General features: G+C 38.7%; 1 protein-coding gene across 3 annotated transcripts in view; it reads left to right on the top strand.

The window, feature by feature from the left end:
* Window positions 1-14,506, top strand: part of LOC118599628 — a 75,928-nt gene that overhangs the window by 45,892 nt on the left and 15,530 nt on the right. The window contains exons 4-5 of one of the 3 annotated variants that reach the window (XM_036215216.1): window positions 2,421-2,525; window positions 6,931-7,038. In XM_036215216.1, the coding sequence (XP_036071109.1) occupies window positions 2,421-2,525; window positions 6,931-7,038 (213 nt within the window). Of the gene's footprint in view, window positions 1-2,420; window positions 3,222-6,930; window positions 13,027-14,506 lie in introns of those variants that run through there. The other 2 variants (XM_036215214.1, XR_004949057.1) reach the window with 2 other exon arrangements.

Genomic DNA, 14,506 nt, shown 5'->3' on the forward strand with positions numbered 1-14,506 from the left:
TTTGCAGCTACATGTCAAGGCCAAATCAAGCTGCTGTACGTCATTTGTCTTTCTTAGCAGCACTCATGAAGAGCAGCTGTTTACCGGTGACGAGTCTAAGCAAAAGCTGAACAACAACCATTCTGAAGAACAGCCTTTTATTTTAGCTTTTAAAACAGAAAAAAAAACGAAATACATGAGATATGCAAAGATAGTACAGTAAAATAAGGTTGTGGTGTGCTTGTGGCAATAAATTGAAGACAGGAAGATTTATTTTTGTCATTTCATGTTGTTTTAGTGTAAATTGAACCAAAATTGGGTTTCTAAAGTGTGAAGAATATTAAGATATTTGCATAAATACTAATACTAAGATAAGTTAAAATATAAAGCTTAGCTTTTTTGTCAAGAAGAGTCTGTGAAAAAAAAAAAAGTCTTGAGACCATTTGTTTTGTTCATAAATTTACAGATTAATATATAATTCCTAAATTAAACAAAACAGGGCTCAAGGAAAGAGCCCTGGGGTACCTCCCTTTAAAAATACCAATGCAAAAATGCTGCTACTATTTTTTTGTGTTAAAATCAGAACAAGGAGATTTTTTCCTAATGTCTGATTTCATATTATCACAATTTAAAAGAATACGAATTAAAAACATCAACTAAGTGCTACTTTATTTTATAACTGCTGCAAAAATAGCTTTCAAATTTGGGATTCTCTTCTCTTACAATGGCATGTTTCAGGTTACATTTTTTATCTGGATGGTGAAATAAGTGTTTTTCATGGTGCAAAATATAAACTGCCTCAGATTTTCCTAAATATTTCAGGTTTTACTACTATGAGCAGCAGGTGAGATACTGCCTACTCAGACCAGCCCACTTAGAAAAAAATGAAATATCCCTTTAAATACGCACACGGCTGTGACGTCAGAAGTTGTACAGTGGACAGGAATAGAAACAAGTCCATTCAAGTAAAATCTATGGTCCTGATCAATATTTTATTATTTTAGATGACGACTGCTTGGCATCACAAACGAAATGTGGATATTATTATCAAGATCTGCTTTACGCAAATACATTGTTAAAGATTGATGAAAAAAAATTCTATATCTCATAATTTCACAGAGAAAAAACATTTTACAGTGGAAATTTAGTTATAACTCTTTAAAATTTGAAAAAAAGGTAAAAAACAGTAAAAAATGTCATACAAACACCAAGAATTAAAAAGTAAAACAGGACAATGCGGGGTGTTCAGAGCATTAAGTTGTAAGCATTTGTTTGTCACAGAATAAGCGGCGAGAGCCTTGTGTACCCTTCTTTCTTCTGCACGGTGGGCCGAGTCGTGTCGAATAGACCCGCAGCTGTACGCCATTCGTCCATTCGAAAAAGACGGCTTACGGGGGGAAAAAAAGGAGGCTCGAAAGAGTCGGGGTGAATTGAGGGGAAGGGTGCTCGCCGTAGCGGGACAGGGAGCACCTCTCTCTGCTCGGAGCTGCTTTCTCCCGGCCCTCAGCCATTTTGGAGGGAGGAAAAAGTGGCTGTGCTCTCTCCCTCTCTCACTACGTGGCAGAGATTGAAAAGGTTTCGGCTGCTGTGTTGTAGCAGCAGAGAAGGCTCACTTTGCTGCTAGCACATCGGAAATTATATGTATTCATGGGAAAAATTCTAACCTGAAAAACTGCTTTTATCTTGATTTTTTTACATGATTTTTTTGTTTTCTTTGTAATAAGCTACGGAAGTTGCCTCCTCTCTTTTCTTACACAACTTTTGCTCCAATTTGTTTTACAGTTCTTCAGATCTTGTCTCTGTTAAGCCATATCTTTTCTTATCTCTATATTTCATTTCTCTCTATAGAGTTAAAGACAAACGAATATGTCCAAATTTAGGCAGCGTTAAGAAAAGACTGAGCTGCAGCCAAGGATCCTGCTGTGATCCCAAAAAGCCAAGCAGAAAGAAGCACCGAAAAAAAAAGAAAAAAAAACCACCACCCTTTCCTTTGCTTGGTCACAAATTCCACTTTCCTCTGTAGCCAGCCCTGCGCTACGCCTCCTCCTCATCCACATCTTACCGCATTCAACCTTTTGCCATTTCTCTCTTGCCGTACCTTTTTTTAAAGCCGAATTGAGGTTTTTGTAAGCTGGAAAAAGGGGACTGAACAAGGAGTTAACAGAAACGAACAAGGAGATGTTATCTTCATACTTTCGGGTTATTTGTGGATTTTATTTTTACTTTTTTTTATTTTTTTTTTAATGCTGCTACTATTTCTGAACTGTTTGTTGATTGTAGAATTTGTTTGCTTGTGTGTTTTACTGTAAGGGTGTGTTTGGACGACCACGTGTTTGGAAGTGTGTGGATTAGCCCGTAAATGGACGTCTTCCTATTGAATGTCAGAGAACGCTGCTCTGTTTACAGTCCCTTTATGATCATTTACACCTTTTCTTTTGTAGGTTTGTTGATTTGCGCTGAAAGCCCCGGCCTGCAGTCCTCCTCATGCCTGACTTCATCCAAATCTAGAGGACCCTGGACCACCAGGTCCAGCCTGTGCCACACTGGTATGTTGGCCATTTGGAATACTAACAGTTCTCTGTGTGTTAAACTCTTTTCTTTTAGAACACAAACCTGATTAATTTAATGTCAGTGCATGTATTTTTTATTTTTATTTTTTTTTAACGAAACATTTTTTGCTTTTATGTTTTATTTAAATTTTGATAATTTCGCTAATAATGTTTAGATTTATTTGAATAAACGGCAAAATATGTCATTCAAATTACCGCTTTAATTTAAGAGTGAATTGTGTTTTGAAAAATACTTTTTAAATACGAAGAAAATATTCATTTTCCAAAATGCGCTAAAATAATATCTTTACAAGGATTTGCTCTGCTATTTGTTTTTATTTGCACTAATTTCTTTTCCAATGCAATTTTTCAAAATATCTTATAGCAATTCTTTCATATTTTTTTATTTCAATTTCAAAATTAACTTAAACGAAATGAGGTTTTGTGAAAATAATTTGTACAGTGATTTGTTAGCTGGCATTTCAGGATTTTAAACAATGTACAATAGATTACCCTGTGTGACATTTGAAAATGAATGTTGACCTCAGAAGAATGTGATCAGTGGGTTGCACAAACACCTCAGTCATGTGTTCTGGCCTGTTCACTGTACCATGGTGTAACTTTAGTGCTCCTATCTGTTGGATTGCTTGTAACCACATGAAGTAGTCGTAATAAAAACATTAGAAAAAAAAATAAGATTTTATGTCACTGTTTGAACGCTATCATGCATAAGACTACAGTTGTTATCTGTTTTAAGACCAAATCCTGCTTTCAGCTCTTAGTGGGAAAGGAATGCTCAGTGAAAAGGAAATGGAAAAAATATATTTTTTTTAACAAAATGTGGGTTTCGTTTTGCTCTGAAACGGGTAACGCCAGCTGCCACAAACCCGTAGATCCGAACTTGTGGTGACTGGCTGCGCAAGCTCGTATCTATAGGTATGTGTCTTCCTGGCAAATACAGCTTCTAACTGATGTTTGTGGTGAAAAAAAATGCTTCCATTTTTTTTTTTTCTTTTTAAACTAAAAGTAATTTTAAGATCACGAGATCTGGTCTGTCTTCTGTGTTACAACAATTGAACATTTGGGAGGAGTCTTTCTGTATGACCCCACCCAGAGGAAGGAGGGTTGGGCTGTTTGATGGCATGATGTGACATTGTTTCAGATCAGCGACCAGGGCTGCTTCGAACAAACAGTTACAGTCCTTCAGGCTATTGATTAGACATTTATGGAAATTTTTGGATTTATTTAAAAAAAAAAAATAAGGTTTATATATATTTTTCCCAGCATCCTTTATCAAAATAGTGGATCAGCGTTGAGAGCATGTCTGCAGAGGCAGATTTGATCTGCATCTTCCTCCGGTGTTCCGCAGGTTGAGGTAGTAGGTTGTATAGTTCAGAGTGACACCACAGGAGATAACTGTACAGCCTCCTAGCTTTCCCTGAGGAAACACAACTCCCTGATGGACTATTTCAAACACCGGCTTCAATACAATAAGAGGTTTTATCTCTCGGCTGTAAATGTTGTGTCTTCATATCAGGTGGTTTTCGTATCTTTCCATAAACTAATATTGTAGAATTTTTTTTCTTTCCCCCTGCAAGGTTTGACATGTTTATACAGCACTGGAGATTTAAAAAAAACAGAGATAAAATGCAGCTTGAACATGAAAAACAACCTCTTATCCAGCTTTATTTGAAGCAGGAATTGAAAGTATGGTGGAGGAGAGAAATCTTTCAGTTTTGGAGGTAAAGAAAAATTAAAAAAAAACCCAACGAGCTGTGAGCAGTGAGGTTTGTGGGACGCTGTAATGAAAGAGATGCCACTGAAGGGAAACACCAAACAGCCGCAAGGGGAAGAGCACGGTCCTGGCAGCCAATTATGTACAAAGTTCACTTTTACTTAATCAAAACGGTATATTTCCTCTGCTGTGCGGCGCAGGCTCTGCTGTGAATAAAACAGGCAGTCACAACTCTCACCGCTGCGGACCAACAAAGCCACAGACCTCCAGAATCATGCAGTGTTCCCAAAAAACTCAGATTTAATGCTTGATTTGGGCCGCGTTCAGATTCATTTCCTGTTCTTGGTCTCAGACCCCGGTGGCTATTACCTCCTCATCACAGATGCATTTAAGCTGCACAGTTTTGATCTCTGCTGGGGACTACATTTTTTAAACTCCCACTCTCAGATGCTGGAATGTCAGCTATGGGTGAATAGATGTCACAAACACAAGTGAAAGTCTGCGTCAAAGTTTCACTTGTGCACACCCACGAGCTGGGAACACACATGTGAAACTAAGCATTTGCTTCTCCAGCATCTTCATCTCTCCTTTGTGCTTTCCAAGTCTTTTGGACAGTACAGGGTGCTGGATGGGGGCGAATGATTCTGTGGTGCAGGAAGTGGAATAGTGATAAAGTCTGCTTCCACTTAAAGTCTCTGGTCTCTGTCCCAAGGCCGCCGGGTTTCACAGAGGTGTGCGAAGGAACTCTTTAGCTCAGAATGAGCATAGAGGCCTTTGGTGGATGCAAATTATTCACATACTGAGGATTTATCGGTGTTTTTTGTTTTTGTGTGAGAGGAATTCTCTGACTCTTATCTGTAGACTACCTAGTGATCATTTTTATACATAGTTCTGATTTATTGTGCAGTTTACATGAAATACACACAACAAAAAAAGACTTTACAAAGTGATTAAAAGAAGATTTTTCAGTGTGATTTGGGCAGTGATCTCTGCTGTCACTGATCTCAGCTTGTTGCGTACTGTCCGTCAGAGAAACCCTACTCCAGAAATCCCCTCTCTTACACATTTGTCTCACTTTCATTCCACCTAATCTTTCCTCTCAAGCCTTTGCTGCTTCTTTACAGTCACTATAACCCGATAAAACACAGAAGAACCCAACGACCGGGCTTCAGTTACATTTTCCCTTACAGCTCCCTGAACTGGTGCATTTTTCTCTCCCTTGCTCCCTCCTTTTCTCTTGTTCCCACCCTCCTTTTTACTTCATGAAATGCACGCTGTAATACAGAGTCACTCTCAGACACAGAGGGCGAGGGAGACAGGAACTGGACTTGCCGACTGGAGGAGGAATTCTGTTTTTTTCTGTTTTTTTGTTGTTTTTGTCTCATCAGAGGAGCTTGAAAAACAGACATTGTGAGACGAATCTGTTACTTGCTTTGTCTTCTTCCTTCCGCTCGTGCTGTACGGCAGTCTTCGCTTCACCACTCCTCCTCTCATTCTTTCCCTCTTTCTTTTCCCCGAATATCTCAGGCCTTGTATGTGATTGCAGCCGTAGCGGGACGTGTTTGCTTCTGTATCACCGGTTTGTTTCTGTTTCGATGTTGTCGGAGAAAGAAAGAAAGAAAGAAAGAAAGAAAGACAGAAAGAAAGTAAAAGCTCCACAGTTTGTCAGCCTGTGGGGAGGGAGGGGTGGGGGGGGGGACTAAAGCCTGCAAACCGTGAAGCATGCAGGACAGAGAAGGGAAAGCTATTATGGAGGCACAGACTCAGGCTGAGAGGTGTGATAAAGTGGGAATAAAAGAAAGAGAAAGGGCAGAAAGAAAATGTGAGACAGACAGACAGACAGACAGACAGACAGTAGTGGCACATGGAGACAGAGGAGTGAGTTGCAGCACTACAGCAACAGGCGTTCAGCATTCTCTTATTATTCACTCCTGCAGTTCATTTGACATCCTGCATTTTTAAAGCTTTTCTGTTAGAAAAAAAAGGATTATAGTTTCGTTTACTGTCGAGCAGGGATTTGCACTGTTCACTTTAGTGGCACAGCTTTTTTTTTTTTTTTCTGCAGAATGGATCTTTGCCAAACTTGCACGGTGAGAATTTGCACTTTTTTTTAATGACTGGTCTTAAGTACAGGTGAATGCAGCTTTTGTTCTGTTCATTCTTGCAGTCTCTAGTAGTTGCTCTGCCTCTCCTGTTGCAGTCAGCATGTTTAGGCAGCAGCGATACAGGCCCATTCATCTGCTCTTTTATTCCTCCGAGAACCTGGAAGAACTTCGTGTCTCTGCATTTCCCATCTTACAGTAGGTTTTTGCTTTTCCTGTCTGACGCCGGCGCTTTGTGCCTTTGTTCTTTTTACTTTCACCGCTGTGTCACTCATTCTTAGCTGCCTTTCTTTGTTGTTTGTTCACCTACTTTATCCCTTTATCCCTGCACCTGCCCTCCCTTTCATCTCTCCCTGTCTCACTCTGTCTCTCCCTTCTTTCTCTGTCCTTCCTTCCGTCTCTCCGGCTGCACATGGTACAGTCTTGCATGTCTGAGCAGCAGACGGCGAGACAGCAGCAATCTGCCAGAGCAGCCTCGTGCACTGCGTTCACTAAACAAAGCCCGGGAGAAGCAGCTCTGAAATCTTCTGCTCTCCTCTCTAGCCTTCTTTGTGTTTCCTTGCAGATCCCTCTTTCCATTTTGCCTGGCCACCCTCTCTGTTTCTCTGCTCGGCTGAGCGGCAGACACACACACAGGACTGCGGCAGCATCCCCCACCACCAGCAGCAACTGGGTGAGTTTGCTTTTTTCCTTTCATCTCACCTCACCACTCCTCCTAATCCTCCCCTTTATCATCTCAGTCAGATTTTGTCCCGTCGACCTGACGAATGAGCTTTCCCTCTGTAAAGTCAAAGCTGAGTGATTGACAGATGCTGGCCTCGCACGCAGTGTGCGTTAGCTCATCTCATTGCCTCAGAGGGTGTGAGGGGTGGAAAAGCTTTGAGATTTTTTGGTATGTGGGGAGATTTTTATCAGCGTGAGACCCCGATGGCCCATTTTTGATCTCTGCTGTTGTCCTCGTGTGACTGTACGGCGCACGATTTGGAAGATTTTAAGTGGAGAGAAATCTGCTGAGTGTGAGCCGTTTCCCTGAACATCATGTGTAAATGGCCGTACGTCTGAGCGTGCATGGCCGTGCAGTGTTTACAGCACCTGCATAGATGCTCACAATAGGATTATACATTATACGGTCAGATTGGGTGTTGCAGGCTTCATGCATGACGGGGTCAGATGTTCAAAATGCATTAGCATTTGACTCATGAGCTGAATACCGACTGTGCATCGACTCATATAAAAGTGGACGTGGTGGCAGCAGCACAAAGCCAGGAAGAGAGGAAGCTCTTACTAATGCTCAGCCCTGGAAGCAGCTCTTGAGCAAGTGAATCCCCTGCTGGATGCTGCATAGGAAAGGCCAGACGTAAAGCAACCTGTACCTCTCTCATTCCCTGAGACCCTAACTTGTGACGTTTTGCTCTGATGTGCACGGGTTGGGTTCTTGGGAGCTGCGAGGGGCACTCACACATCTCTCATCCCCCAAAAATGCAAACAAAAATGCTTAGCATTATAGAAAAGGCACAAGGGTTTGTTTAATTTCAAAATGATGCACAACAGTATCCGTTTTTTGGTTCGATCCAGGGAGTGTATGATCGAGGTTACACCCACAGTGAGTAATGTCGCACACAAACTCAGTCAGACAGTATTGTAGTGAGCAGTGATGCCTCTGCAGAAGCATGTCTGGAATACACTCTTCAGCTGACGGCGCCAAATCACATCTCAGAATAAAAGAATGACAGCTGGTGCTTTAGTATCTGCCATCTCCCTGATTAAAAAAAAAAAAGTCTCTCAACAGATCTTCAGGCTTTATCTTGAGAGCAGCACAAAGTACTGGTTAGAGCGTGACACTGACAGCTCAGTACACTTGTGTTTGACCTCATCAAATAAACATCTTTCCTGTTTATCAAGTACTTCTGTTACCTTTAGATCGAAGCTGCTGTATTCGTGGGGGCAGTTCTGTGGGCTTTAATGGATGCGGTGGAAGTTTTTGATGCAGCCCCGCATGCGGGGTCATGTCAGGTCTTCATCGACAAGGTACCACTATGGAGCTCTGCCATAATCACAAGAGCTCTGCAAGCACCCCCGCTGAAAAGTGCATGGAGACAAACGTCTGCCTCTTTCACTGCCTGGTGGCCTGTGATCACAGTGACAAACAGCTTCATTCCCGTCTCACTGTCTCCTCCTTTGGCTTCATCTTCTCTCATCTTTTCAGGGAACAGCTGTTTGACGTCCTCGTTCTTTTATTAGCTTCCATGGAATGTGATTGTCTGATTCCAGAACAGGTTCTTTTACACTTTGATTTACAGACTTTTTGAGCATCGCTGGATATAAATTCACCTTCCTTATTTGGAATTTAAATATATAAAATCAAAACACTCCAAAAGCATGACCTTAACTCACTTAAACCCGGTTATGTTTATTACATAAAATGAATTGAAATAATGTTCCATAAGCCAAATTGTAAGTATTTCCTAAAGATGTAATTCATTCTATTTTTGACATCTTCTGGAAAACTACGAGTAGAAAACGCCATTCCTAAATCAAATTCTAGGATTTCTTAATTATACGTGACCTAACATGCAAATGCAGTGTTATTAGATTCAGCTTTTTTCTTTAGGCCTTGCAGGTGTTTGCTACAACCAATGGAAAAAGGCAATCAAGGGAAAAAAGAAGAAGAAAATAAAAAGTGATACTTAAATAAAAACATAATTCCGACCTCTCATTTACTGTCAGGTATGTACTCACATCAGCGGAGGGGGGAATGACTGATATAAAAGAAAACCAAATATTATCATCGAATAGCAAGCTGTGTGCAGCGGGACAAGAAAAGCAGGAAAAAAGACTAATATTTGTATTTTGTGTAAGTGTTGGAAGAACTCAGAGTAGATCAGTGTGTTCCAGTTCAGTCTTGATGATTTCACCAATCAAAAATTAAAAAGATGCTTTTCTTTTTGAATCATTCTTTATGCACATGATCAGAAATGTAATCATAAAATGCTATTTTTCATCAATTTAGTAAACCAAGTCTTAAAGCAGACTTAATGCATTTGATTGCTGGTACTAAGTGACTCCTAACCCCATTTTTTATGGCTGACTTTAACATTCTAAATCACATCTCTAGTTATTGCTTCACTAATAGGGATTTAGTGCATTGATTAATGCAGGATATTGGAATAATTCCATAATTTATGGTATGTGGATTACTTACACTTAATTACCACTTAAAAGATCAATTAAAGAATGGAACAATAATTCTCTGAGCTCACCAATTATTAACAAATTAGTTCCTTTTTTGTCACCAATTAGTTTTGCATCCATGCTTCTTTTTAAGAGAAAAGGCCTGCAGCTTTTTTGAATATTAGGACTGCACTAATTTAACTTAAAAATATTACAAAAATTAAACATTTGTAATCATGACTAAAAACTTTTATGAAAGTTCTCCTCATTTGGATTGGCATAAACATCTAACAGTGATGGTTTTATTTTCAATTATTTTATTCTTTAGGCAGTTTTTTTTCTTTTTTTTGTCTTTATTTTTATGATTGGATATTTCACACTAGTTTTTGTGTTCCACGTTTTTGTGGTGGTGTATTGTTTCCCTCCTGTTACTGGTCACACCTGGTTTCTCTTCCAATGAACTCAGCTGCTGCGTCTCGCTTTGATTAGCCGTCAGTGCAAACATGGCTCTCGTTTCCGCCTTCCGCTGCCAAATCCTCATCATGCGTTAGTCACACGTAATACCTCCGGTCTTAGTTTGTGCTCAGTTTCAGTGCTCGTTTTTTTGAGTTTGGGTAGTTTTGTTCATATTTGCCCATATCTGCTCCCATAATGAGTCTCACAAGAGCTTCCAATTAGGAAACATTTATAAATAGTTTTATTCCCTGCTGCTTTCATGTATATAAAACATGGTTATACTGTTTCCTGTGACTTTAAAAATGAACACCAAAGAGGTGAATGCATAACAGCCCAGCAGGCAGCATTATCCCCATCCAGCCCTTTCCAATTCTAATTCTGCAAATGGTAATAATAATATTAATGTGGAATTATTTTTTTTTCTAAAAAGTAAGTAATTTAATCGAATAGATTATTAAAATCACAACATAAACTAATAGTTAAAGGCAATTATTAATTCTAGTGTTATTATCTTTAATAAGTACCTGGTTGCTTATTACATTTTGATGAGTTCATTATATCTTTTTTCCAGAAATGATATGATTGTCTCTAGTGTTAAGGTGTTTCTGGTGATGTATGACCTTACATCCCTCTGTGGCTCCAAATGTTCCTTCACCTGTTGTTTTTAAAGCCCTCCCCATGACCTCACTTAAACTGTCCTGAGATAAACTCTGACCTCTCTTGTCCTTCAGTGTTTCTCTTCAGCTCCTTCCTGCTCAGCCGCTGCTGTTGCTCCAGCAGCAGGAGCAGGTGTACCTACCTCCTGTGCAGCCCCTCCTCCCCTCTTTCCTGCTCCCTTATCTCTGCAGTACGGCAGCTCTGTCTGGGAGGCAGCCATTCCATTGTTCTCGCACCCCCTTCACCTATCGGCGCTCGTGGGGCTGCTGGCGTCGTTCTAACTCGCTCCACCCTGTGGAAGGGACTGGCTCCAAATCACTCTGACACTTGGCACTTTGGCGTCCTGGGCAGGTTACACTTGTGGCTTTGTGTGCCATTTGTCCATAGACAAAGCTCGCTACACTCTCTGCTGCAGACCGCCGCCATCTTGTTACTGCCTGCGCTGCCAGTCTGCCCGCCTCTGCTGCACTCAAACCACCTCACCCAGCGTTTTACACTCATTCTTCCTCTTGTCTTCTGCACAACTTTGTCACCATCCTTTGCTGCACAAGAGCCAACGGTCACACTTGCAAATTTGAAGTGAAAGCTGCAGACCAGCCCGTCAAGATCTCACAACAAATTTCTACTTTTGTGTTGAGCGGTGGCGGTTGGGTACTGCGTGTGCAGCTCCAATTCACTCGAGCTGACTGAGTTAATGAAATCTTGCACAAATGTCCAGATCTTAGACTTGAATACACAGAACAAACCATGACACAACAGAATTAAATTAGAATTTCCCTTTTAAAGTGGTGTATTAAACAAATATTCCCCATCCTCTGTCTCTGCAGGGGTTCAAATGATGAGGCTCATGTTTACTGTATGAGCACAAATACACTGTAAGAAGCTCTTCTTAGAATAAACTGTGCTTAACTCACAGCTTTTATGGTTTCTACCAATAATTAACTGGTAAAACTCTTATCGCTATCGATGGTGCATTTAGACCAAATGGGAAATTAGTCTGAAAATCTTCTTTAAATAAGCAAAAAAGTAGGACATTTATTTTGTTTTTCTATCTAAAGATAAAAAAATAACAAGTAATGTGTGGAAAGAACATTAAAATTAACTATTGTTCTCCCAATTAAGCAAATCTCCTGAATCCTATTAGACGGTTGTGAGTAACAACGGTTTCTCCGGTTGCGTTAACAAATTTGCCAATTAGTGCTTGGGATGGCTTTAACTGACTTGCTAAATAAGAGCCGGGCTGTGCAGCTTGGTTTTTTGTTTAAGAAGAAAGTTAAAATAGTATCTGATGTGTTCATCTTGACTATTTCCCCTCAAAGTTTCATAATATCATGCGGATAAAGCCAGTCCCCCTTTTGCCAATTTCTAACCTGCTTGGTCCAATGGATTTGTTGTATATTTGTAATAAAACTGCTTTTTTTATGTTTTTTTGTTGTTTTTCGTGGTTGAACCAGTTTCCTTGGTCAAGTTTGATTTCAGATTATTCCTGTTATATATTGAGTTGTTGTAAATTTTTGCAGTTATTTCCAGAGAAAATTGGAATTGATCCATTTCGACAGTAAATAATGACATGGTTAAACAAATTCCTAATTTCATAATAAATCAAGTAGAACATAATTCAGAAAATGCAGTTCTTCTCTTTCTAAATATATTTCACATTAATGTTCTTGTAAGTTTAATAAATCCCCTAGAGCAGAAAATTATAATTGTGGACGTGAAAAAAGTTAAAATATTTCCTTTTTAAAAAAAAAAAAAAAATGTATATATTTTTTTGTTATGGTATACATTGTTTTACGTATTTAAGGCTTGACTTTCTTCTTCTTTTCCCAACCCAATTATCTTATCTGATTCCTGATTTACTGCATTTGAGTTGTGGAGACGATTTCTTAACTTTACTTTGTCCCACCTTATTGGCATTTTTCAGTACATTGTTGGGTTGAGCAGAGTTAACTACAGTCAATGAGTCCATCCCACCTCTGGTAACTTTTTCACCATTCAGAATCCTGTGAATGCTTTAGAGATTATACTGTATGTCTATGGCAGGAATCTGCAACCTGAAGCTCCTGAGGTCCATGAAGCTCTCTATCTTCATTGTGGCTCTTTGGTTTAAAAAAATGCAAACAATTTGACTAAATAATGAGTTTTGTAGTTGTGATTAATTTGTTTTGGTTAATTGATATTTGTCATTTATTTTTAAAACTGTAAAATGCCAGAAAAAAGTTTGTCAGTGTTTTTTTTTTTTATTTGAATAAAAGTTTAAAGCATATATTCTTATATTTTGTTGCACAGAGGCTAAATGATTTTAATTACATGTGTAGATTTCTTTAGGAATTCTATGCCAACGCTATCATGTTAATATTGAAGGAAAATAAAAGATGAACATGCACCAAAGCCATAATAATAATAGAAAATGCCACTTTCTTGAATCTTTAATTCAAGTAAATCTGCTGCAGCAGGAGGATTTTAATTGAAACACTGTATTTTATTGTGAAATGAACTTGTGTGTTCTGCTGTCAAAAATGAAAGAAGTTAAAATAGTATAAAAAAATGTAACACTTTTTTTTTTGTAAATTGCATTAGAGCACAAATCGTCACAAATGAATTGCTAACACTCAAAGACACCTAAAGTTTATTTTTCTAAATGCTGAAGTGCGACTATACAGCTCTTGCTGGGGTTTTGTCAGCAAGAAACTGTTCCAGATAGTTCTTTTAGTGTTAGAGGTTGCAGACCTGTGGTCTATGGTCATTTCAATACATTTTTTAAGCTTAAAAAGTCATTTTACGTTTGAAAAAACAAGCAGAGGAGCATACTTTAACTTTCTGTGACTTTAAAAAAGATAAATTATTTAGAAAAAACAACCACACACATACTTGTTTTTGGCTATACATGATTTTTTACATGAACCTTCAGACACTTTAGTCCATGAGTGATAATGAATGCTACTTTTGATGCATTTATGTCAGAAAAATGATGATTTCTCTTTTTCTTTTGCAACAAAACCCTTGATTCAAGTAAATGCTACAGATTAAAAAAGCATATCGCAGCTTATGGAACAGCTTTACTGAATTGAGCTTTTGTAAAAGCGTATATATGAGTAGGTGGAGGCCAGAATGATAAGGCAGAAAGTTCAAGAGGTCTTCAATCCTCTCAGACACCACACCAAGAAGACACCATACTAATGAAATCATAAAGACTGTAAAGAACAAGCTGTCCTTATACAATACATCCTTGCATCTGAGGTTGGCTGCTTCATATTTGTGCTGTGTGTGTGAATGTACAGACACTGGAGCTCCACTTAGACGCTTTACTGACAAGGTTAAAGAAGGCTGTATTTTAATCGAGCAGCTTTTATCTGTTTACCTTTTCAAGTTTCTGTTAGTGTTTGAGTATAGCCATTACAAAATAGAAAATCACTAAGTTAGTAAGAAAAATGTTGATAATTAACGTTAATGTTGTTGTAACATGATATACATATGCATAACATGTTTAATTAATAGAAAAAGTAGCATATTTGTTAGTTATTTTAATAACAGTTAATTATTTATAGTTTGTTATAACACAAACAATATCTGAAATACTTGACGTACAAGCATTTTAAATTTGCTAAACTACTACGTTTTACTTTAAAACAGACAGTAAAACTAAATGACTTGGAGCCGCAATAGTTCAGAAAGAAACAGCTTGGTGACTTTTGCCGTCTCCTATTCACTCTAATGTAAAGTAATCAAAATAAAAAAATACAACAGAAATTACAGCTGCTCCCAAAAGTTGTTCTCTCTATTGTTGCCAAATGTGTTGTCCCATCAAATGCATTCTCACTTCCAACTCATTATATATGGATGTACTGATAGGGCCC

This window comes from Oryzias melastigma, linkage group LG14, assembly GCF_002922805.2.
Source record: "Oryzias melastigma strain HK-1 linkage group LG14, ASM292280v2, whole genome shotgun sequence".
Classification (NCBI taxonomy): Eukaryota; Metazoa; Chordata; class Actinopteri; order Beloniformes; family Adrianichthyidae; genus Oryzias; species Oryzias melastigma.